At 33.4% G+C, this 25,559-nt stretch overlaps 4 protein-coding genes and 1 long non-coding RNA gene across 5 annotated transcripts; all 5 read left to right on the forward strand.

Annotated features, from left to right (window-relative positions):
* Positions 1 to 360: 360 nt before the first annotated feature.
* LOC118029630 (probably inactive leucine-rich repeat receptor-like protein kinase At5g48380) lies at positions 361 to 2,874 on the forward strand. Its single transcript, XM_035033526.2, has 2 exons — positions 361 to 1,569; positions 1,834 to 2,874. The coding sequence occupies exons 1-2, from the start codon at positions 610 to 612 to the stop codon at positions 2,791 to 2,793; spliced, it is 1,920 nt and encodes a 639-aa protein (XP_034889417.2). The 5' UTR covers positions 361 to 609; the 3' UTR covers positions 2,794 to 2,874.
* Positions 2,875 to 5,603: 2,729 nt separating this feature from the next.
* LOC118029631 (probably inactive leucine-rich repeat receptor-like protein kinase At5g48380) lies at positions 5,604 to 10,982 on the forward strand. Its single transcript, XM_035033527.2, has 2 exons — positions 5,604 to 5,927; positions 10,080 to 10,982. Exons 1-2 carry the CDS (start codon positions 5,604 to 5,606, stop codon positions 10,980 to 10,982), a joined length of 1,227 nt encoding a protein of 408 aa, XP_034889418.2.
* A 4,812-nt stretch (positions 10,983 to 15,794) lies between these two features.
* LOC140954761 (uncharacterized) lies at positions 15,795 to 17,176 on the forward strand. Its single transcript, XR_012168267.1, has 2 exons — positions 15,795 to 16,430; positions 16,542 to 17,176. It is a non-coding gene; the product is annotated as an uncharacterized lncRNA (long non-coding RNA).
* A 382-nt stretch (positions 17,177 to 17,558) lies between these two features.
* On the forward strand, positions 17,559 to 19,858 carry LOC140954887 (uncharacterized). The gene is made up of 3 exons (XM_073405874.1): positions 17,559 to 18,591; positions 19,241 to 19,451; positions 19,701 to 19,858. Exons 1-3 carry the CDS (start codon positions 18,277 to 18,279, stop codon positions 19,856 to 19,858), a joined length of 684 nt encoding a protein of 227 aa, XP_073261975.1. The 5' UTR covers positions 17,559 to 18,276.
* A 3,509-nt stretch (positions 19,859 to 23,367) lies between these two features.
* LOC118029659 (polygalacturonase) lies at positions 23,368 to 24,985 on the forward strand. The gene is made up of 4 exons (XM_035033555.2): positions 23,368 to 23,867; positions 23,972 to 24,261; positions 24,343 to 24,571; positions 24,672 to 24,985. Exons 1-4 carry the CDS (start codon positions 23,415 to 23,417, stop codon positions 24,888 to 24,890), a joined length of 1,191 nt encoding a protein of 396 aa, XP_034889446.1. The 5' UTR covers positions 23,368 to 23,414; the 3' UTR covers positions 24,891 to 24,985.
* The last annotated feature ends 574 nt before the right edge of the window (positions 24,986 to 25,559 follow it).

Genomic DNA, 25,559 nt, shown 5'->3' on the forward strand with positions numbered 1-25,559 from the left:
CTGTTTTGCTATCCACAAATGGCTCTTGCTGCAAAACTTGCTCTTCTTTTGATTCATATCCTTAGTGTTGCCGGCAATGGATACAGTTCTTTACAAGAGAACAACTACGGGAGTGATGATCATGAACATCGGAAAAAGTTGATATCTTCACTCAAAAGTGGGTTTTTAATACCGTTTCCATTATAACTATTTACAATACTAGAAAGTACACGAATACAAACAAAATCATTAACTAATTTTTTTACAGTTTTTTCTTTGCTGACTCCATCAATATTTATTAACAGAAATATTACATTCATATATATCGAGAGAATCCCAATCAGAATATAAGAAACTTAAAAAAACTAAATAGTATAATGATTTAGTTTTTGTGAATGATATTATTGACAAAATTATATTTGGATTCATAGGCATGTCTGTTACTTGTCCTAAGTTATAAATTAGGACTTGGCTTCTTGACTAGTTTGTTTTCCCCACACTTTCGTGGAAATTGCAGTAAAGGGCCATCCATTTCAATGCAGAAGAAGTAGCTCAAGAATAAATGCTCTCTTCGGAGATTTCAGAAACAAATACAGATTTCAATTCAATTTTATTTTTAAGTAGGCTTTTATGATTCTTATTTCTCATTTTTGTTCATTCCAACCATTCCATTGTAGTCTTACTCTGATGAACTCTCAAATCCAAATGGCTAATTTATTTTTTATCCACTCTTTTATGTTCTCCTTGTTAGCTACTTTCACCGTAACTAGTGCTACTCACACTGATATTGCTTGCTTGAAATCTATTAAGGATTCTATGATAGACCCTTATGGATCCTTAAACACCACATGGGATTTCAGCAACAATACAGAAGGTTTCATCTGTAGATTTATGGGAGTCGACTGCTGGCATCCTGATGAGAACAGAGTCTTAAACATCAGACTCTCTGCCCTGGGGCTCAAGGGCCAGTTCCCTCCTGGCATCGAAAACTGCAAAAGCTTAACTGGCTTGGACCTTTCAAGAAATGAGCTTCAGGGACCGATTCCAGCTGACATCTCTAAAAGGCTATCATACATCACTAACCTTGACCTATCCTACAACAACTTTTCTGGTGAAATCCCATCAAGTATTGCCAATTTATCTTTCTTAAACGATCTAAAACTCGACAACAACAAGCTAACAGGTCCTATCCCACCAGAAATGGGCCTTCTCGATCGGATCAAGGTCTTTACTGTTACTAGCAATCGATTATCAGGGCCAGTGCCAAATTTTAGACGTAATAATATTCCAGCAGACAGCTTTGCGAACAACACAGGACTCTGTGGAGGGCCTTTAGATCCTTGCAAAGGGCATAGCAACGAATTTTATTCTTCTTTCAGAACTGGGTTTGCAGCTGGTTATACGGTTTTTTCTGTTTCAGTCATTGTTGGTTTTTTGTCCTGCTGTGCGCCATGGGTGCATGTCAAAAAAAGGAATAAGAAGATTACGATACAAACGATGGTAATGCTGATATTGAGGAAGAACAGGAAAGAAGCTGATAGTTTAAGTGCTTCGCCATCGTTTGAGAACATACATGGAGGAGGCAAAGAGGTACTGACTATATGATTACGTGCATGTCAACTTTGAGTGGTTTTCTTTTGAAATTGATTGCAGGAATTTTTGCTTTTCTTTTTGTCCTGTTATTAGACATTTCTAATTATCTCTTATGAGTTTTGAGTTAACAATTCACCTGCAGTTACATGATGTCTTAATTTACAGATAGTCCTAAATTCTTTAACCTGCTTCAATTGCAAGGTAAATACTTGTTTTTCTTCAACAATTAGTGAGTAATGGATTGGGAATCTCTGTCCTCAGATTTCTATGTTTGAGAAGAAGGTTCCAAGAATGAGCTATACAGATCTTAAAGATGCAACAAATAATTTCAGCGAAAACAATATCATCGGGCAGGGGAAGATTGGGATGCTGTACAAGGCAGCGTTGCCTAGTGGTCATCTCTTTGCAGTGAAGAAATTACACAGCTGTCGAATCCTCGAGGAGCAATTCGTGTTAGAATTGAAGACACTTGGTTCATTGAGGCATGTCAACTTACTTCAACTTTTGGGATTTTCAATCACATCAAAACACTGGCTTCTGGTTTACAAATACATGCCAAATGGTAACCTTTATGATTGGCTACATCCAATGGAAGGCCAGGCAAAGATCATGGAATGGACTGTGAGGTTTAAAGTTGCAATCGGGTTGGCAAGAGGCTTGGCATGGCTTCATCAGGAATGCAGTAGTACTATCCGAGTTTTCCATCTTAACATAAGCTCAAAGTGCATCTTACTTGATCAGGATTTCGAGCCAAAGTTGTCGAATTTTGGGGAGGCGATAATCGTAAATCCAACGAACACTTCCCCTTTGAATGGTGAGTTTTGGGATACAGCATTTGCTAAGGAAGATGTGTATGGATTTGGAGTTGTGCTCCTTGAGCTGATTACGGGGGTGGATTCTAGCAGAATGACTGGTTCCTCGAACAGTCTTCTTAATGAATGGATTAGTCATCTTTTGACTAGTTCCAAGATGTATGATGCCATTGACAAGTCTCTGGTTGGGCAAGGATTTGATGATGAGATATTTCAGCTGCTTAAAGTTGCATGCAACTGTGTTGATTCCATTCCAGATCGAAGACCAACAATGCATCAAGTGTACAAAGACATAAGAGCAATGAGGGAGAGACGTGGCCAAATTGATGATGCAGAGATTCTAGTGCAGCACCATGAAATTCACCCTCCCAGCTCAAAGGGAAAATCTGTTGAGATTGAAATGGCATAGAGGCAATGGAAACAGGAAAAAAAGGACAAATTTAGGCAACTCTATCATGTTTTGGTATAATAAACAAGTATGTAAGAAGCAACGGTGCTGTTTGAGAATAAGCTTGAACTATTTCAAAAGTACTGCAAAAGTAACTACAAATATTTCAAACCAGTCTCTTTTCTGGGGACTAGGGAAAAACCTCAGGATACAGCTTAAAGTTTTGTATACAACTACGTCCAAATCGTCCCAAAAATCTCGTATGAGGTTTTCTCACCTTTTCCCTAAATTTAAATCATTAAAGTTCTTATTTTAATTATCATTATCAAATTAAATAAAAATAAATCTTCAAAACATAAATGTAAAAACCTACAAGGTTTTTACTTTAAATTATGTGGAAGCAATCATTAAAAGAAGTTGATATTAAAGTTGAGGAAGTTTCCCTTCTTTATTATTTTTTTCTTTTTTAGTTTAAACTTTGAAATCACAATTCAAAAGAACTATTAAATATACTAAGTATTATTAAAATTACTCGAATAATTTAATTTCAATTAATATTTAAGTTGACTGACGTGCAAATATTTCTATTGACAAGAAAAAAAAAAAAGAATAAAAATAAGCCTGCATTAATGGACAAAAACTTATAAATCAGGGCTTAACCTTTTTCTTTTTGACTAATTTGTTTTCCCGCACTTTCGTGGAAATTGTAGTCCTATAGGGCCATCCACTATTCTCTCTTTAATTACGGCTCCCATAAACTTGGATTTTGATGCAGGAGACTAACAAATCAACGCATCTTTTCTTTATTTATTTCCATAGCAATATAAAGTCCATACCAATGTCGGCAAAAAAAACAAGTTCACTTTTATGATTTTACAACTTAAAATGTATCTAATATGTTCAGATTAAAATTTAAAAATTAATAAAATTGATCAAACTCGGTAAAATTAAACCGATTTTTAGAGTTTTAAAAAATTAAAAAATTATGTATTCTAATAAATATACCTTAACATGTTCATTGTTTGAAATTTATATATTGCAAAAACTTGTATAATCTGATAATTAAGGACTTGATTTTGATTATAATTATTATAATTTTTTTAACGATATAAATTATTTATGAATTTCATTTCCGTAAAATTAAAATACTTATTCATTCTTTACAATTAATATATAAACTATTAACATATCAACATATAAACTATTTAAGTGTGTTTTATATTGAGGTGGTTTTTATGGTTTTTATTCAAAAATATGATTTTTTTAAAAAAATATTTTTAATTATGTTTTTGAAAAAAGTTAATTTAAAAAATATCTTTAATTAAAACTATTCTAGGATAGATTTTTATTTACAAAATAAATAAACATACAGAATATGTTAGCTTGTCAATTATACAGAATAGGTGACAGTGCTTGTTTCTTGATGGGACGTGCATTTCATTGTTGGTGAAATTGTAAATATAATTGTTTTATGCAAAACCATCATTCCTAAACAACATAAATGCATATTCTTGAGAATTAAAATAAATTAAAAAGGAGGGGTATTCACTGAACACCTCCTCACAAGATAATATTAACGGTTTTATCTCAAGAGCATCTTTGTTCATGGAATATTCAGCTAAATTTAATACACAAAACTCCCATTTAATGTTTGCTAAGAATGTCGTCAATAAATAAATAAAACAATATTGAGTGCAAAATCATTTTAGTGTAATAATTTATCATGAATGAGGTTTTTTCACCCTAACATGTTTTCCCTAAATTTAAATCATTAAAGTTCTTATGAACACTTATTATAATCATCACCATCATCAAATTAGCGTAGGAGAGCTTCTAAATCCTTAGTTTCAGAAAAAGTTAGCATTTCGTCGATAAAAATGAATCTTCAAAACATAGATGTAAAAATCGATAGGGTTTTTATTTTAAATTATATGAAAGCAATCATTAAAAGAAGTTGATATAAAAATTGAGGAAATTTTCCTTCTTTGTTTTTTTCTATTTTAGTTTAAACTACAAAATCACAATAATAAAGAATTATTAAATATACTAAATATTGGCCTGAGTATGGATGGGCATTCCGGGCGGGTCGCAATAAGTCGCGGGTCGAAGGTTTGGACCAATCGCAATTTATCAACATTTTGCCTGCTTCCAATTGATGACTGGCTATTATATAAGTGTTGACCTAAGCCTCGTACGGCTCTTCCTAAGAACTGGAAGCCCCCTCTCTCTAAATAGAAATTAGAAAAAAATGAGACATCAAAAAAGACTTTTTCAAAAAGCCTTCGCCGTCCTATTCAACGGGGCTATTAGAGAAGCAGCTTCGTTCCTTGACTTCAAATTCCTTGGATTAAAAATTTAATCTCAATTAACATTTAAGTTGACTCACGTGCAAATACTTCAATTGGAGAAAAAACAAAAAAGAAAAATAAGTCTAGACAAAGAAGTTATAAATTAGGACGTAACTTTTTTGACTAATTTGTTTTGCCACACTTTCGTGGAAATTGTAGTTCTATAGGGCCATCCATTATTCTCTCTTTAATTACGGGTCCCATAAACTTGGAATTTGAAGCAGGAGACTTGGCTTCTTGACTTGAAGAAATAGACTAACAAATCAATGCATCTCCTCAACGTGTTCAATTAATGATCTCTTTTTATCTAGCAAAATGCTGTATAAAATTAAGAGCTTCAAGACTTTGTTAGCTTAAACTTTGAATGATCTCTTGTTCTCTTTTTATCTAACAAAATGCTGTAGAAAATTAAGAGCTCTAGAAATTGTGAGCTTAAACCTTGAAGGATCTCTTGTTATTTGCTGCTGTTTTGCTATCTACAAAATGGCTGTGGGTGGTGCAAAACTTGCTCTTCTTTTGATTCATATCCTCAGTGTTGCCGGCAATGGATACAGTTCTTCACAAGACAACGACCACGGGGGTGATGATCATGAACATCGGAAAAAGTTGATATCTTCACTCAAAAGTGGGTTTGTAATAGGTTATGTATTTTCTGCAGTTTCCATTTTAACTATTTACCTGTCCTATTGTGTGCCTTGGGCTCGTCTCAACAAGAGGAAAAGGAACAAGGTCATGATGAAGACACCAATGATGACATCTTTGATGGAAAGGCAAGAGAAGAAGAGAAAAGAAGCCGACAATATCCAGGTATCCCCATAAGATTTTCATTTCATCATCATATTTTTAGTTTCTTGCTAGCTTTATTATTATTATTATTATTATTATTATGAAGACGATATATGTAGCTGCTTTTTTTAAGGATAAATCAATATTCTTCAGTTGCCAAGACCATGGATCGTTGCAAACTTAATTGAATAGATCACAGACCAAAACATTAACTCATTACAGAAATAGCCGAAAAAAGAGTAACCTCTAGTCCAAGTCCTTAATTAAAGTACCACACAAGTGACGCAAGCAAAACAACACAATATAATATAAATAACAATCACAAGCAACATAAAAATAAAATTACCATACAACAACTTTCATTTGAATTTTTATTACTTAATATTTTTTTTTCTAATCAAAACATTCTCAGCTCTATCGTCGATGTTATGGTTCCGATACCCTTAATATTTGTAAACTTGAAATTACATTTATTAATTGAAATTAATGTTTTTTTTAAAATTATAAACATGTCGTTGTGAGGGAAAAACAAACTTACATTGAAAGGTTATTATTCCACTAAGCCTTCCAGGTAAATGGATCCTGCTGTGAAGGGACCACCCCTCAACGTGGTGGCATTGCATACTCGACGAGCCAATGTCGAGAGTGGCTGCATGTGTCTCAGGTGTCAGATCTTGGTCGATACCTAATAACTCATGATTGTTGGAAGTGTTGTTGGAAGAACTAGCAGCATTATCTGTACAATGTGTTATTCACTTTCTCTTAGGCACTTACACAAATTAAAGGATTAAAATATTATAATTCATTTATATTTTAAAAAAATTTGACAGCACCTCCCTTATATGAGAGACTACCCAAAATTTTTAAGACTGCAAATATACAATAATTTAAATTTGATTGCCACAAACATTCCTTGTCATTGTGTGAAGAGTTCACTCAACTTGTACTCAACCTAGGTTTTAGATTTTTTTTTAAATTCTAAAGTTTGTCAATATTACCATTAGTGTACAATTGTTTGGTTAATTGTATCCAAAAATTTGGTTAATGTTTTAAATTAAATAGTAAAACTTTCTTGTTTTTTCTCTCCTGCAATATTGTTTAATTACTTTTTAGAATTCCACATTTCAACATTCATACACAACTCATGCATTTCTAAATACTATTTAAAACATCAAAAGCAACGTATACAAATAAAAATTCTCATAAACCTTTAATGTATAAATACTCGAAATTATATCAATTAACTCTTAATTTTCAACAACTCAAAACCATAAACCACAAACCACAAATTATACAAACATGAAATTAATCAATAAATTAAACAATATATTTAACCAATTGAACCCTAATTTACAAAAATCCAAAATAATAATTAAAATTAATCCTATACATTTAATTGAAATTGAACAAAAAAATTGAAACAAAATGTAAAAGTTTGGACACATGTTAATTTTCTGGTATCTTAGGTTGAGTGGTTTCATCATGAATTTAGTAACATAAAAGTTCTCTTTCAATCTATTTTATTTAGATAAAATATTTTTTTACCCATTTAACAATTATGTTATAATCAGCCTCACTCAACTCATGATCCGACTTGATAGTAAATATATGTGCAACAACTAATAATTCATTCTAATTTATGCCCTCATCTCATAATGGTTTATTAGAATTTATTCAAAGATAAAAAAAAAAATTATGTCATATCTGCATTAGATTCTTCATCTACAATTAAAAATTCACTTACATAAACCTGATTTATTCTTGTCGCACCCGACATCGCGGCGGCCCTAAAAATAATTCTCTTGAATTAAGGAAAAAGAACAGATTTCTGGCATCCGGTTCTTTAGGGGAAAATGTCTTGTTTGAGGAGTCGCCACCTAGTATTATGGTCACTAGAAAGCCTAACTGGTCAACATAGATTCTATGGCTCGGGATTGGTTACGTAAAAGGGAAGATATTATCACCCCTTAAACGTTATGCCTAAGGCAGACTGCATTGTTGGTTTTGTCTTAAATTGCTAAATATTTTTTAATTTATGCTATGATGATTTGTTTATAATATTCCTGACTCTGGCGCTAGTGAATATTCGAGCTCGAATAATTCCAACTCTGGCGTTGGTAAAAATTCGTAGCAACGACAAAAATTAGATCAATATATTTTTTTTATTCCCTACTCTAACGTCAGTAAATAAATAAATAAAAATAAATTTATTTTTTACGCATGCACACATTTTTTATTTTTTTTCTAGCTAAAACAAAATAAAAATACAACGAATAAAAATAATATAAATTTAAACCGGTATTTTTATTCCTGACTCTGGCGTCAGTAAATAAACCAATAAATTTACATTATTTTTATTCATGCATACACATTTTTTTTTTTTTGCTTTTTTTATTTTTCTATGCTTTTTTTATTGTTGGGCTGGGCCGGGTCTGGCCCAGCCCAGCACATGTTTTTTTGGGCCGGGCCCAGCTCAGCACAAAAGGGACTGGGCTAGGCCCAGCCAGCCCGGCCACTGGCCCAAGCCAGTGGCCTGGCTGGTTTTAATCGGATGCACGCGTGAAGCAATTTCACGAGTGCATCAACTGTGCGAAGGTAATTAAATTACCTTCGCACAGTTCATTCATTGTGCACAATTACAAAACCAGAACGAAGAGGGAATGAGAATGGCTTACCTGCTTCTGGAGATCGCGAGGAGGCTTGCAGCACAGTGATTTCGTGCTCGTCTGCGTATGATTGTCCTCTTCTGTTTTCCTTTTGCTTTGGTGATGATGAAGGTCACGGCTGGCTTCTTGGGTTCTTTCTGGTTTGCAAGGGGGCGATGGAGAAGACAGTGATGATAACGTTGGTTTTCTGGGTTTCTATACTTGCGTTTTCTCTGTTTTGTTTTTGGCTGTGGTGTTTTTTTTCTCTCGGTTTTGCTGGGTTTCTTCCCTCTGTCTCGCTCTGTCTCTGTTGGGTTTCTTCCCTCTGTTTTTCTCCCTGTTTCCAGTGTTCTCTCCTGGTTCACTTTTTTTCCAGTTTTTCTTCCTCCCCTCAGCCCCTCGGTTCTGTCATCACTGCTCCAGTTTTTCTGCCCCCCGGTCCCCCTAGTTTTTGTGTCTGGGTTTAGCTTCCCCTTCTCTTTCGGTTCTGCTCTCTCTCTCTCTCTAACTCCCCTCCTCCGGTCCTCTCGCGAGGTTGCCTTTGCCCAGCTTTTATAAGGTCAAAGATCGATCGGCGCTGTAACGGTCGCCACTTAAATGCCCTGTAAGTGGTTGCCTTCAATGATGAAACTCAAGCGTTGGCTGGAAACTGATGAAACGGAGGAAGAAGACAGTGAACAGTCTCTGCAAAACGACTCCGTTTTCCAGTTCTAAAGGCTATCTTCAATTTGGTCCCTGTAATTCTTGTAATGTTTCAATCAAGTCCCGGGTTAAAATGTAATTAGATCCTTGCATTTCCGTGTCATGTTCAATCTAGTCCTTGGATTTTAATGTTTGCAATTTGGACCCCAATTAAACCCCAAACTTTGATATTTCTTCGATTAAGTCCCCGATTAGATTAATTAAATTAATTTCAAGCTTAATTAAGTCCAAAAACTTATCAATTGTCCAATTAAACCCTTAATTGGATTAATTAAATTAATTTCAAGCTAAATTAAGTCTCAAAACTTATCAATTTTCCAATTAAACCTTTGATTGGATTAATTATAAAGTTTCATTAAACCCCAAAACTTCCAACCATGATTCCCTTAACCCAAATTTTAATTCATTCTTCATTTATTTCATTTTACTTTTTTTCATCATTATTATTTTTCTTATCATCATCATAATAATAATAAAAATAAGAATGGTCAAAAATTAGGTTATGACAATTCTCATTACATCTATAACTATATTCCTTTAAGGATTACTATTGTTATCTATAATTCCATGCATATTGCTAGAGCTAGAAATTAACTCAACCATCCATTCTATCAATAATTACCAGCTGTGGAGCTCAGTTATGGAGGCAGCAAATTAAAGTGGTCAACTCTCTCATTCTGTGCATGTAAACTGTTGAGATCATTTTGCACTTTGTTATGGCTCCTGGACAAATGACAATCTTATGAATAATTCTAATTAGCAATTTTTTTGTGTAAAATCGCGTTGTTCATCTTTCTCTAATTCTCATCGGTGATTTCATCAACAGAATTCGGAGTTGGAGAAGTTGGTTACAAGAACAAGTTTCGCGGCACTCAATATTGCCACTCGCAGTTTTGACCAAGACAATGTCATCGGAGTCGGAAGGATGGGGACAATGTACAGGGCAGCACACCGTTATGATTTGTTCACTGCAGTTAAGAGGTTACATGACTCTCAACCTTTAGGGAAACAGTTCAGGTCTGAGCTAACAATTCTAGCCAAGTTCAGACACATGAACATAATTCAACTACTGGGATTCTGCATAGAATCCGGGGAAAGGCTTTTGGTGTACAAATATATGCCAAATGGGAACCTTCATGATTGGTTACATCCTGTGAAATGCAACGCTGAAAAACTGGACTGGCATGTCAGGGTTAAAATCGCCATCGGAGTAGCCCGAGGCTTGGCATGGCTTCATGATTTTAACAACTTCCTAATAGTTCATCTTGACATATGCTCAAGGAGCATCTTGCTGGATAAATATTTTGAACCGAAGATATCAAATTTTGGAGGGGCAATGCACAGGAGATCAAATGACAAGGGCTTAATTGCAAGTAGTAAGATAGGTGAAGTGGAATTGATCAAGCAGGATGTCTATCAATTTGGTATTCTTCTTCTTGAGCTAATTGCAGTTCATGATCCTGACCATAACAGTAAATCATCTCACACTCTAAAGGAGAATTTGTTTGAACGAATCGCTCATCTATCGAGCAGTTCTTCTGGCCTCTATCATGCTGTTGATAAATCTCTTCTTGGTCAAGGATTTGATGGTGAAATACTTCATTTTCTGAAGATCGCATCTAGCTGTATTCATCCCATTCTAGATCAAAGGCCAACGATGCTTCAAGCATTCCAAATGTTAACGGTTCTTAGGAGAGTGTCAAGGAACCATCTCAACTTAATAATGTAAACTGTTACATAAATTTTTAAGATATGATTTATATTATTTTTATACAAGAAAAACTCTTCGAAAATCTTAAGTTGTTGGCTCAACTAACTAGTCGCTGCTAATTAAGGTGATGATAGATAGCATTGAGCTGGAGTCAGCAGAAACAAAATGAAACAGCAGATGTGTGTATGCTATAGAATATCGTTGTTTCTGGTTTTGTAAGTGAAACAACACAGATATGGCCTCATTGCTAAAGCACTTTTAGGGAGTGTTCTTGGAAGGCACTTTTCCAAGTTTGTAATTTTTTTTTTTTTAATAAAAAAAATTTAAATTAATATTTTTTTAGTAATTTTTTATTGTTTTGATATATTAATATTAAATATAATATATAAAAAATTATTTTAATATATTTTTAAACAAAAAAAAAAAAACCAAGTTTTTCCATTATCTCCGCCAAGCTCTAAGAAGAGTCTGTTGTGAGAAATGGCAACAACCAATGAAAACAGAAAAAAAAAAAAGTTAATTTAAAAAATATCTTTAATTAAAACTATTCTAGGATAGATTTTTATTTACAAAATAAATAAAAATACAGCATATTTTAACTTGTCAATTATGCAGTTAGGAGGCAGTGCTTGTTTCTTGATGGCACGTACATTTCATTGTTGATGAAATTGTATATAATTGTTTTATGCAAAACCATCATTCCTAAACAGAATAAATGCATGTTCTTGAGAATTAAAAAAAATTAAAAAATTAAAAAAAGGAGGGGAATTCACTGAACACCTCCTCACAAGATAATATTAACGGGGAAAAAGTGTTTTTTTACTAGGCGTTTTTCTTTCTTTTTAATTTTATTTTCTAATATATGTTTTATTTTCTCAATTTTAATTATATCATTCAACATTAACTCCTTTATTTTTAATCTAGTTTTTATAAAGGTACCATAGACTCGTTACTTGGACTATGAATTTGATAGATTGATTTTTTTTTCCTAATTGATTTTATTTTATTTTATCTTTCAACAATGCGTTGATTAAAAATTAAGTTTCATGATTTGTTTTAATATACTTTCTGTGAGATTATTCTCATCTTATGACTCGAGTCATGAATTTGATAAATTAACTTTAGTTGACTCAATTTGTTTTTGTCCTTTCTTAATCAATTTTGTTTTTAAAAATCTCATCTTTTAATACTAGGTTGAATGAGAATTGAACTATATAATTTGCTTTTTATTGAGTTATCCTAGTTTCATGATCATGATCACAAGTTTGATAGGTTAACCCAGGTTAATTTAGATAATTTTTTGAGATCCTTTTCGTAATTGATTTTTTCTTTCAAATTCATTCTTCAACATTATATTTATTGAAAATTGAATATTATAATTTATTTTTATTTGTTTTTTATTGGATTATTATGTATGTAAATTGTTAGCTTAACCTCGATTGACTTAAATCAATCCAATATGTTGTCTTTTCGATGTTTTTTTTTTTTTAAATATCTCATCTTAAATATTTAATTAGAGTTAAACTATGTTTTATTGGTAATTTGAGTTGTCTTTGGACCTGAAAAAAAAAATAAGTCACATCAAATTAATTTCCACATAATTTAAATCTTTTGTATTGGAAATATATTATTAATGCCTAGACATTTCTTCTTACTTTAAAAACATTAATCCGACTAGCGACGTGCAGATCAATGATTTAATGTATGCCCTTTACATTTATCTATCAGCATGTATATCAATAATGAAAATGAAAATGAAAATGAAAATGAAGGACAAGATTATACAAAGAGCTTACGATTCTTCCAACTAAAATTGTTTAGTACAATCATTTATTTAAGGATATCAAATATGTTGTCGAGATTTGATTAGAACATTAAAATTAGAACACTTATAAGAGGTAAATTCTCTGAATCTTAACTTGCTATATCAAATTGATACGAGGACTAGCAAGTTATTTTTATCCATAGATATAAATAATAAAATAAACATTAGATATCTATTATTAAATATAAAGAAAAAGCATGGCTAGTAATCATATAGTTGGTAGCGAGGAAGTGATAAGCAAGAAGTAAGTGATTTTATTTGTTGAGAGGGTGGTTATTTTTAAAAATATTTTTATTTAAAAATATATTAAAATAATATTTTTTTTAATTTTTTAAAAATTATTTTTAATATCATCACATTAAAATAATCTAAAAACACAAAAAAAAATATTAATTTAAAATAAATAAATAAATAATTTTTTTCAAAAATCTTTTCTAAATAAACTTTCTAAAAAATCAAACTGGCCATACATACGCGACGACACAAAAAGAAAATGGTTATACACGAAGGAAGGGGTACTGGACTCATACAACCATTTGATATGACAGGCCCATCCTTATTAGTTGTAAGTCTCGATTTATTTCAAAGGTTTAGTTCACATAATTTTTTTTATTTATATATATCTTGTTTATTTGAATAATTTTTTATTTTTTTTAAAAAAAATATCTTATTATTATTAAAATAAGTTGGCAAAAAAATATCAAAATAATATGCTCACATTTTATTTGTGATTCAAAGCTAAAAAAACCCTTCAATATGATAAATCATGTTCAAAACCTATGTATAAAATTTAAGAATAAAAAAACAATTTGAATCTAATTTTCAATGAAAAATGTATTATTAGTATTATTAATAGACTTTTGGATCCAAATAAACCTTTGGATTATTTCCTCTTTCTCTTACAGCTAGGAACATCATATTTACTAATCATTTCATTACTTAATTTATCCATTTTTCTCATCAAAACCTTCATTATTATCTCCAACTTATCTTATCTTTTTACAAGATTCTTCTTATAAATCTATAAGACCAGTATGTAACCTAATTAATATATATATATATATATATATGAAGCACAATAGAAAAAAAAAAAGAATACTAGGATGGTGAAGGTTAAATTAAAAAAACTAAACAAAGAAAAAAAACACTATAAAAATAAACAGTGTTTTGTGGATGTGGCTAAATAAGTGTTTTGTGGATAAAATGAGCTATTTTATGATTTGGAGTAATCGTTTAGGGATCTAATTCTAAGAACCTCTTTATTATAAGGACTAAACTATAGATTTAATAAAAAAACAACAATAAAAAAAATCAAATAAAAACCAATTTGTAAATGAAAATAAAATATAGAAGCTAAAATATTTTTTAAAGAAATTATAAGAAATAAAATGAAACCTTATTTTTTAAGAAATTTCACAAGAACTAAAATCAATTTTATATCACTTTTATTTGACAATGTTTGGTAATGTCATTGAAATTATATATTTTTTAAAAATTATTTTTTTTCAGATTATTTTAATATGATAATATCAAAAATAATTTTTTTAAATAAAAAAATACTTTAAATCACAACCATTACCCTACTTAGCATCTTATAATAAATAAATTATATCTGACGCGGTTTCTTGTTCCAACTAATCTTTCTTGAAACACTACTAAGTTAACTTAGACCGGACTTGTCCACTGGGATGACAAAGACTTTGGAGCTGTGGACACGGCACGTAGTGAGATATCTGACGCGGTACGCATTGGTCTGTGTACCCGCAGGTGTGACATCTTTCAACATAGACTTTGCAGCGAAGAAGGTGACTGTTGTAGGGGACCCCATTACTTGTCCTGGCGAGTGTGTCAAAGATCAATTAATTAAGTGTGATTAGGTGCTTAATTTAGTGTAAATGCAGGCTTAGCATGAGTGGCTGGACCCGAAGCTTTGTCTCTTAGAAGTTAGTAAGGATCAGATGAGGAGTGGTCATCTGGTTCACTTCTCGACTAACAATCTGGGACCTAATTTGTTCCTGTGTGGTCGGAAGAAGGGGTGGAGTTTTTGATTCATATCCTAGAAGAAAACATTTTGTAATTATCAAAACAAGTTAATAAATTTGTGGACTTTTCTAAAATTGCTCGGATTAAAGATTTAAACTCAATTAACATTTAAGTTAACTGACGTGCAAATAATTCCATTGAAAAAAAGAAAAAAACAAGAAAAATAAATCTACATTAATTGAAAACAACTTATAAATCAGGATTTAACCTTTTTCGTGCAAATTGGAGTCTATAGGGCCATATTCCATTCTCTCTTTAATTACGTGTCCCATAAACTTGGAATTTGATGCAGGAAGACTTGGCTTCTTGAATTGAAGAAATAGACTACCAAGTCAACGCATCTTTTCTTTGTGGCTTATTTATTTCCATACCAATCACTTTTAGATAAATCTTGAATTAAATACAGGGAACAAATAAGATGTTTCTATAACTACAGGGACTAAAATGAGTTTCTGCCACCTTCGACCTATACGCTCCACATCCATGAATACTACCCAAAACTTGTTTTTAAGCTGTGGATTTTGGTTTCAGAGTCCAAAATGTGGAATCAGGCTTGCATATTTTATCAATATACTCCCGGAGCTTATTTGTTATTCACTTAAGTCCTGGAAGCTAAGTTTTCACAGCGGAGTTATCCCTGTTTTAAGAAGAAGAGATTAATCTAATATAAGAATTAATGGCAATCAAAACTTCCTACGTTCCAACAATTGAAATTAATTACAAAACAACATCAAAATCATTAAAAAAATACAAAAAAACATTAAATTGATTTTTTAAAATCAAATATACTTTTAAAATATAGTTCCAAATACAAAAACAAAAGATTTAGCCCTACTTATTAAGGAAATGGGTACTTTTATTTTTAATCAAATATAAAAACAAAAGATTTAATCTCAGCTAACATTTAAGTTGACTGACGTGCAAATACTTTTATTGAAAAAAAAATAAAAGAGGAAATTGAAAGAAGTTGAAAATGAGGACATAAGCTTCTTGACTAGTTTGTTTTCCCCACACTTTCGTGGAAATTGCAGTAAAGGGCCATCCATTTCAATGCAGAAGAAGTAGCTCAAGAATAAATGCTGTCTTCGGAGATTTCAGAAACAAAAAGAGATTTCAATTCAATTTTATTTTTAAGTAGGCTTTTATGATTCTTATTTCTCATTTTTGTTCATTCCAACCATTCTATTGTAGTCATATCCCACTAGAAATTGGCCTTCTCGATCGGATCAAGATCTTTACTGTTACTAACAATCGATTATCAGGACCAGTGCCAACTTTTATACATACTAATATTCCAGCAGACAGCTTTGCGAACAACACAGGACTCTGTGGGAAGCCTTTGAAAAGCTGCTCAATTCATCAAATGAAGTTTGATTACTCATTCAAAAGTGGTTTTGTGATTGGTTATATAGTTTTTTTCAGTTGCAATTTTTTTTACATCCTACTGTGTACCATGGTTGTATATGGGGGAGAGGGGAAAAAAAATCACAATATCAGAAATGATGATGTTGATGGTGAAGAGGAAGCATAAGATAACAGATGATGATCAAGCAGGCAGCTCCCCAACAGCAGGTCTTTTGGAGGAAGGAATTAAAGAGGTACTACTCTTTAAGATTGATTCTTTTTTGTTTTAGCTTTGTTAGTTTTATATTTTTATTCCTTATTCAAGTCTTGAGCAACAGCAGTTCAGTTTTTACTTCCAATTACAGGATGCTTATCTACACAAGACCCTGAATTCTTGAAGCCGGCTTAATTTCAATGCTTAGCTACGCAGATCTAAAAGATGCAACCGATAATTTCAGTGAGAACAATGTCATCGGACAGGGAAAGATGGGGATGCTGTACAAGGCATCATTGCCTAATGGTTATGTCCTTGCAGTGAAGAAGTTGCATGACTCTCAGTTCCTTGAAGAACAATTTATATCCGAGTTGAAGATACTTGGTTCATTGAGACATATCAACGTACTTCCACTGTTGGGGTTTTACGTTGAGTCAAACCAAATTAAGGTTTCTGGTTTACAAATATATGCCAAATGGTAACCTTTATGATTGGCTACATCCCATGGAAGAAGGTCAGGAAAAAGCTATGGAATGGGGTGTGAGGGTTAAAGTCGCCGTCGGATTAGCAAGAGGCTTGGCGTGGCTTCATCAGAACTGTCATACCGTCAAAATAATCCATCTTGACATTAGCTCAAAATGCATATTACTTGATCAGAACTTCCTGCCCAAGTTATCAAATTTTGGAGAGGCAATGCTCGTGAGGCAATATGATAGCTTTTGAGAATAAATCTCCAGAAATTTTACTGTGGTTCAAATTATTATTATTTGAGAATAAATTACTCTATATAGCATGTTAGCAATAATATTTAATCACTAAAATATAACAACAGATAGCTGCGAGTTTTTAACGTTAAATCATATGGAAGCATCCATTCTCGCTAGTAGAGACCTGCGATGTGTTCCATGAACTTGGATTACAGGAGACTTGCTTTTTGACTTGAAGAAATAGACTTATTTATTTCCAAACTTGTCGTTTCTTGGACACTTCAAAGCAGACTCGCAAACATGCAGCAACGACTTTTCATAAGATCATTTGGGTCAAGAGCATCTTTTTTTCATGGAATATTCACCTAAAATTAATATATAAAACTCTCATATAATGTTTGCTAAGCAGTGGTCAAATTATATAATCCATGCCCATTACTACTGTAAGACTCCTAAATTAAATACAGGGAACAAAGGAAAAGTTTTTATAACTAGAGGGACTAAAATGAATTTCTGCCACCCTTATCCTCTATGCTCCAGATCCATGAATAGTACCCAAAACAGGTTTTGAAGTTGTGGGTTTTGGTTTCAAAGTACCAAAATTCTTTCCACAACACATCCTCACCCTCACTGTCTTCTTATGCCATGCACACAGAGCACACCATGTTTAATTTCCCATATTGTTTCTCAACAAAACCAAAATCACAACCTAAAACCCATTAAACTAATACTCCAGGCACAGTAAACAAACCCCAAATAAAAAGATTTGTTTCTTAAGACCCGCCTTGAGTTCTTCAGCCCTACACCAGGAAAACTTGGAAATTTATATGGAAGGGTAGATTTGTTCTTTTGTTTAAATTTTAAAATTGTATTGATTCGGGAAGTAAATTGCAGATTTTACTAACAATTTGTTATAAATAAAAAAGAAAAGAAAAGAAAAGAAAAGAAAATAAATCGACATCATCCGACAAAGAAGTTATAAATGAGGACTTGGCTACTTGACTAATTTGTTTTCCCAAGCTTCGAGGAAATTGTAGTATAGGGCCATCCATTTCAGGGCAGAAGATGTAGCTCAAGAATAAATGCTCTCTTTGCTATATATACTGTCCTGTATTCTACTCTCTGAACTTTGAACTTTGAACGATCTCTTGTTATTTGCTGCTGTTTCGCCATCCACAAATGGCTCTTGATGCAAAACTTGCTCTTCTTTTGATTCATATCCTTAGTGTTGCCGGCAATGGATACAGTTCTTTACAAGAGAACTACTACGGGAGTGAAGATGAACACAGGAAAAAGTTGGATCCTTCTTTCATAAGTGGGTTTGCAACAGGTTATGCATTTTCTGCAGTTTCTATTTTTGCTATTTTCATGTCCTGTTGTGTGCCTTGGGCTCGTCTTAACAAGAGGAAGAGGAACAAGATAATGATGAAGACACCAATGACGACATCTTTGATGGAAAGGCGAGAGAAGAAGATAAAAGAAGCCAACGAGCAGGTATCCCCATAAGACTTTCATTCCATCATTTTTCTTTTTTTATCTTTTTGACGAAGAAGACGATAGAGTTGCTTTTATTAAGGATATATCCATATTCTTCAGTTGCCAAGACCATGAAGAAGATGGATCATTGCAAACTGAATTAAATAGACCACAAACCAAAACATTATTTCATTACAGAAACAAGCAGAAAAGGAGAGACCTCGAGTTCATGCCCTTAAAGTAGCACCTAAGCCTCAAATTAAAACCAAGCTATGGATGTTCAACTCCTTGCTTTGACAATTGACCAGCAACGAGAGACGTTTCTCTAGCTGAATGAATAATAAATGAAGATGGCTGCACTAAATAAGAAGTCAGCATGCTAATAGAACTCATAGTAGAGCTACACTAGCTAGATCTCCACAGCATGAGAAGTTTATTACAAGAATGCAGTAAATAAAGCAACTGGCAGTGATCCAACTCTGGATCTCCTGCGGGAAGCAACGAAAGAGTTGCTTCCTCATGTGAAGAATCTGTTCCTTTTTAATATTGCATCAATTAATTAGTCTTTCCAGTCCAGAACTTAGAATGCCTTTTCATTTGGTGCAGCCATTAAGGGTTTTTATATATATATAAATATAATCTTGTTTCATTTCATCATCTTCCACAGATTTGTATGTTGGGGAATATTGTTAAGAGATTGAGTTTCGTAGGCACAATCAAGGCAACAGAAAATTTTAGCCAAGCCAACAAAATTGGATTGGGACGAATGGGAACCATGTATATGGCTACCCTTACTAATGGTAGGTTCCTTGCAGTGAAGAGGATAGTTGACTCTCAACAGTTTGAGGAACAGATAGTTTCTGAATTGAAAATGTTGGGTTATTTCCAGAACTCAAACACACACAATTTACGTGGTTCGGCAACTTGCCTACTCCACGGAGCTACTGGTTGTATTAATCAAGCTTACAAAGAAATAATACAACAACAAGAGGAGGAGAATGTTCTCAACTCAACTCTACACTCAAGCTCTCTCTTCTCTCTGTGTTTCACACTACTCTCTCTGTGTTTCTCTCGCAGCTTCACACAACTGCAACTCTCTCTACTTCTCTTCACGTTACAATACGCAGCTCTTCACAAGACACATAAAGGCAATAACAAGGATGAGGGAAGGACATCATCATTTATGCCCACCATTGCCTCCACTTTGTGTCCTCCACCATGTGCAAAGTGGGGAATTAGGATTCCCACTTGCACATGGTGGGGCTTGCTTGTCTCCAATAATTAACAATCTCCCACTTGGAGACAAACAATTAAATTATCTTTTATCCTTGAAGGCCAACTGAAGTTTTACACAACTTTAGTTTATCAAGTGTAACTCCTTTGGTTAACATATCAGCTGGATTCTTGCTTCCACAGACCTTTTCTAGCATTAGTTGCTCGTCGTCCAGCAGTTGTCGGATGAAGTGATATTTGATCTGAATATGCTTCGTCCTGGAGTGAAATGCTGGATTCTTGGCAAGGAAGATTGCACTCTGACTGTCGCTATACAAAGTACCTTTTCCATTCAACTTGCCCAATTCTTTCAAGAAACTTTGCAACCATACTATCTCTTTTGCAGATTCTGAGACTGCAACATATTCAGCTTCTGTTGTTGAAAGAGCAACGATCTTTTGCAAGGTAGAACTCCAGGAAACAGCAGTACCTCCTAGAGTATAAACATATCCTGTAGTGCTCTTTCTGCTATCAACATCTCCTGCTAGATCAGCATCTACAAAACCTTCAAGTTTCAAACCACCGGCTGTGAAACTAAGACAAGTTTCTGATGAACCTTTTAAGTACCTCATGATCCATTTCACCGCCTCCCAATGCTGCTTTCCAGGATTGCTCATATATCGGCTTACAACTCCCACTGCATGGGCAATGTCTGGTCTGGTACAGACCATAGCATACATCAAAGAGCCGATAGCTGAGGCGTATGGAATTTTATTCATGTATCCACTTTCTAGCTCAGTTCTTGGTGACTGATCTTTGCTGAGCTTGAAATGATTCCCCAGTGGTGTACTTACTGGTTTAGCATTATCCATACTAAACCTGCTGAGAACCTTCTTGACATACTTTGTTTGTGAGAGCTTTAGTATGCCTTTGTCTTTATCTCTGATGATTCTCATGCCGAGTATTTGTTTAGCAGCTCCCAGATCCTTCATTTCAAACTGTTTCGACAACTGCTGTTTCAGCTTATCAATCTCCTCAATGCTGGATCCTGCAATCAACATATCATCTACATATAATAGTAGAATGATGTAGGAGTTGTCAAAATGTTTGACATAGCAACAATGATCAGCTTGGCATCTTGTATACCCGGAACTGCACATGAAGTTGTCAAACTTCTTGTACCACTGTCTTGGAGCTTGCTTCAAACCGTATAGGCTTTTCTGTAGCTTGCAGACTTGATTCTCCTTTCCTTGCATTGCAAACCCCTCTGGCTGGCCTGCTCCGGTCCATGGGGAGGTTACTTGTCACTCTGAGTTACTTGAAAACAGTTTCAAGTCTGAATCAGCTATATTAATTTGACGAGAGAAATTGAAATAATCATGATAATCACGTTACTTATCTCTTGACCCCCTAGGTTAAGTCATTTCGGATTGATTTATTAAAGTTAGGCAAGAATAGGGACCAAATTAAAAGTGGCTACGCACATGCTTTACAAGTGGTTAGTCTTCAAAAAAAGTCGATACATGAACATCGAGTAAGCTACGTCCAGCGCCTTTCACACTTCAAGCATTGTTGTGAACGCATGTGTTTGTGTGTGTGTTTTGAAGACACGCACTAAAAACACACCAAAAGGCCATTCCTTGTCCGTCTATTGTTCAGGCTGATCAGACAGGAATTTTGGTTTCCAAACTATGCATATGCATGAGAGATTTGAGAAGTGTACAATAGATCTCGAGTTCGAGTCAAAACATGTATTTTTTATAAAAATCTTAAATAATAAGGGTTTTATTTACTTATCTAGATTCATAAAATATATTTTTTAAAGGAGGAGTTTCCTCGAATAAAAAAAAATATATTGCACATCCAAAATTTAAATGTAGTATATATATATGATCTCATCTTCTAAGGGTACTGACGAACGATCATGGAAATTAATCTAAGATGCAGACGAGATATGATAGGATTACGGTGCCGTACTGTTTTTTTAAAATAATATTTAGTAAATTCTGATAGCTCAAAGGTCAGGAGAATATATATATATATATATATATATATATATATATATATATATACTAATTAATATTCAGAACCTGTCCCGAGCATCTCGCCGTAAATCCATGAAAACTATATATTAAGCCACCAGAGCCGTGAAAAGAAACATGCATGGGGATAAGGAGAAATTAAAATGGTTAGTATATTGGCTATTGATTGCTAGTTTAAAACAGAAACCAATGGATTTTCAATATTCAAAGGAAGTTTGAGAAAATTATTATCTAATTCCTTTATGTTTGGAATCTTTGTTGGTGTTTTTAAGTATATTTGGGACATAAGAAGAAAAGAAAAACAAATGTTTTAATAAAACAATATTGGTTAACAAGAGCTAATGGACAATGCTATAAGATATCATGTAATGTTTTATCTTATAAAAAAAATATTGTAATTATCTTGTATAGTTATTTATATGTTGCCCTTATGGAGAGAAAGAGAGGAAGCCCGCCATATTAGGTTAAGTCTTTTATTTTACACAAAATATTATTTTATTATTTAGGATTTCAAACAAAAAGAAATAAGATGTAATTGCCTTCAGAACTCAAGAATAAAGAATAATTTAGACAAAAAAACCCAAAAGCTATTAATGCGATTTCAAATGGGAACAAAGGAAATAAAAAGTATATTGTTTCTATTGCACATGCCATCCATTTTGTCCCATCAAAAACACGAAAAGTGAAAGAATTAGACGCAATAAGAGAAAACATTGTGAGATTAAGGCCATGATTTTTGGGTAATAAGAACTTAATTAAAAGAAATACCCTCTTTTATTTCCGTACTTTGCTCCACCTGTCACGTTCAAGCCCACTTTTCAACAATTTCATTTGGCAAAAATTCTTTCATATAATGTGTATTAATAGCCAAAATAACGTGGAAAACTATCTACGTTATCAACTTTTCAAGGTTGAGGCACTAAGACATGGAATGAATTGACTTCCTAATCTATGTTAATGTTTTCCATTAACAGGGAGTTAGTTATTGTTAGGTTATGGTAGTTAAATGTTGTTCGAATTAAATAATTTAAAATTTTGTAATGATGAATAAATCGGTATATATATATATAAATCTTTAGTTTCTAATTTTAATCTAATGATCTCTTCTATGGTTATATTAAAAATTTGATATGTGAATTTCACTAATTACTACTACAACATTAATTACCATTAAGTAATAATAATTAGTTTTTAAAATAGCATTTAATTTCTATCTCGAGGTAGAAAAAATATGTTTGCCTGTTATTAATTTATACTTTAAATTGACAAAAATTTATTTTAAAACTATTCTAACAATAAATTTCTTTTATATTTAATTTTTTTAAATTGATTTATTTTATCATGAGAAACTAATCAATATGAATGCATTAATAGCATCCGTTATTTCATTTTATTTTTTCCAATAAAAGATGAACATATGGATTTTGCCTTATATTTTCAAATATCCAACAGTAAATCTCCACATGCATTCTATATCCAGACTTCCTATAAATACCACCTTCAGCTGCTTCAGATTCCCATCTCTCCATCTCAACTTATACTCATCACTTGCATCTTTTCAAATATTATCCGATACCATAAAGATCAATGGCAGGCCTTCCACTTCCAATGATCCCTCGTCCTATTACCCTTTTCTTCATCGTTTTCTTTGCGTTCTCACCTTCAGCAAAGGCAGCACAATTTAGTGTGTTAAGTTATGGTGCCAAACCTGATGGAAAAACTGACTCAACCAAGGCCTTTGCTGCTGCTTGGGCACATGCATGTGCCTCAACACAACCAGCCACAATTTCTGTTCCTAAAGGGAGTTTCTCTTTAGGTCAAGTGAGGTTTCAGGGTCCTTGCAAGAACCGTGCTATCTTGCTACGTATAGATGGTACCCTGGTCGCACCATCAGATTATAAGGTCATTGGCAACGCTAAAAATTGGCTAATCTTTGAGCATGTTAATGGGGTTGCTGTATCTGGAGGGACTCTTGATGGCCAGGGTGCTGGACTGTGGTCTTGCAAGAATTCCGGCAAGGGTTGCCCCAGAGGCGCAACGGTATGATAATAAAGCACATGCATGCAATATTTTGGTCAGTAGACTAGAGATAGATGTTATATTTTCAAGGTCTTAATTTTCTTGTTGATTTATTTACTGTGCAGTCACTTGAGTTTACCAATTCAAACAATATTGCAATCACCGGATTGGCGTCATTAAATAGCCAGTTGTTTCACATTGTCATCAATAGTTGCCAAAACGTCAAAGTGCAAGGAGTCAAAGTCTCTGCCGCCGGAAACAGCCCTAACACGGATGGCATTCACGTTCAATCATCAACCGGTGTCACCATATTGAATTCTAGGATTGGAACAGGTGACGACTGTGTATCGATTGGCCCCGGCACCTCGAGTTTGTGGATTGAAAATGTCGCATGTGGACCTGGCCATGGAATCAGGTATATAAGAAATTATAACATCAACTATAAGTTTATATCAATTATCATCTGCTCCTAATGTTTAATGTGTTGATATTGTAGCATTGGAAGTTTAGGCAAAGAATCCCAAGAGGCTGGTGTGCAAAATGTGACAGTAAAGACAGCTACATTTACCGGTACACAAAATGGACTGAGAATTAAGTCTTGGGGAAGGCCTAGCAATGGTTTTGCTAGAGATATTCTTTTCCAACACGCAGTCATGAATAATGTCCAGAATCCCATTGTAATAGACCAAAACTATTGCCCCGGCGAGAAGAACTGCCCTGGCCAGGTACAGCCAAATCTATTGTCTTTACCGTTCTTTTCATATCTTGAAAGCTAACATCCAAAACATACATAAATCTTGCTGTGTTTTGCTGTACATTAAACAGGTTTCTGGTGTGAAAATAAGTGATGTGACCTACCAAGACATTCATGGATCATCAGCAACAGAAGTGGCGGTGAAATTTGATTGTAGCAAAAAATATCCATGCACTGGGATCAAATTAGAAGATGTAAAGCTCACTTACAAGAACCAGCCAGCGGAAGCATCATGCAGCAATGCTGGTGGACTTGCTTCAGGACTTGTTCAGCCCACTAGCTGTCTATAAGAGCCTAATTAAAGAGGGAATATATAGTTGATCAAGCAAAAACAATAAATTATTACGTAACACATATAGTATATATACATATACAAATGGGATACTTTCTCTATGTCTTAGCTTAAAAACTATGTAATTTGTCCGTAGCTCATGAAGCAAGCTTATTTGCTTGATCTTGTGGCACGTCTCAGCCCGACGACGAGACTTAATATGAGTTAATTTTTTTTTGTTAAATAAATTGTTTGGCGTGAGCAAGCTACTTGAACCTGTCCATCTGGTAAACATATTTACGTGCTAGACAATCAACATGAACCAACACAATATTTTAAGAAAATTGCTTTCAATTAATAAAACTAAAACTAAATTATATTTTGTAAAATTGAGCATCAATCTATACAAGATTTTTTTTTACATCACAAATATAATATAGAACATAAATCAAAACAAACTATCAGGCTTAAACATATAAAAACATAACATGAAAAGATGAAATTGAAAAAAAAATTCAAGAACCCGAAACAAAAAACTATTCAATAAATAAAAAAAGGACTACAATCATCAATATTGAAGTAGTTAATAGTGTTGTTGAGTCTAGCATTGTCGCACCCGACATCGCGGCGGCTCTAAAAATTAATTTTAAATCTTTGGAAAGAACGGATTTCTGGCATCCTGTTCTTT

This window comes from Populus alba, chromosome 17, assembly GCF_005239225.2.
Source record: "Populus alba chromosome 17, ASM523922v2, whole genome shotgun sequence".
Lineage (NCBI taxonomy): Eukaryota > Viridiplantae > Streptophyta > Magnoliopsida > Malpighiales > Salicaceae > Populus > Populus alba.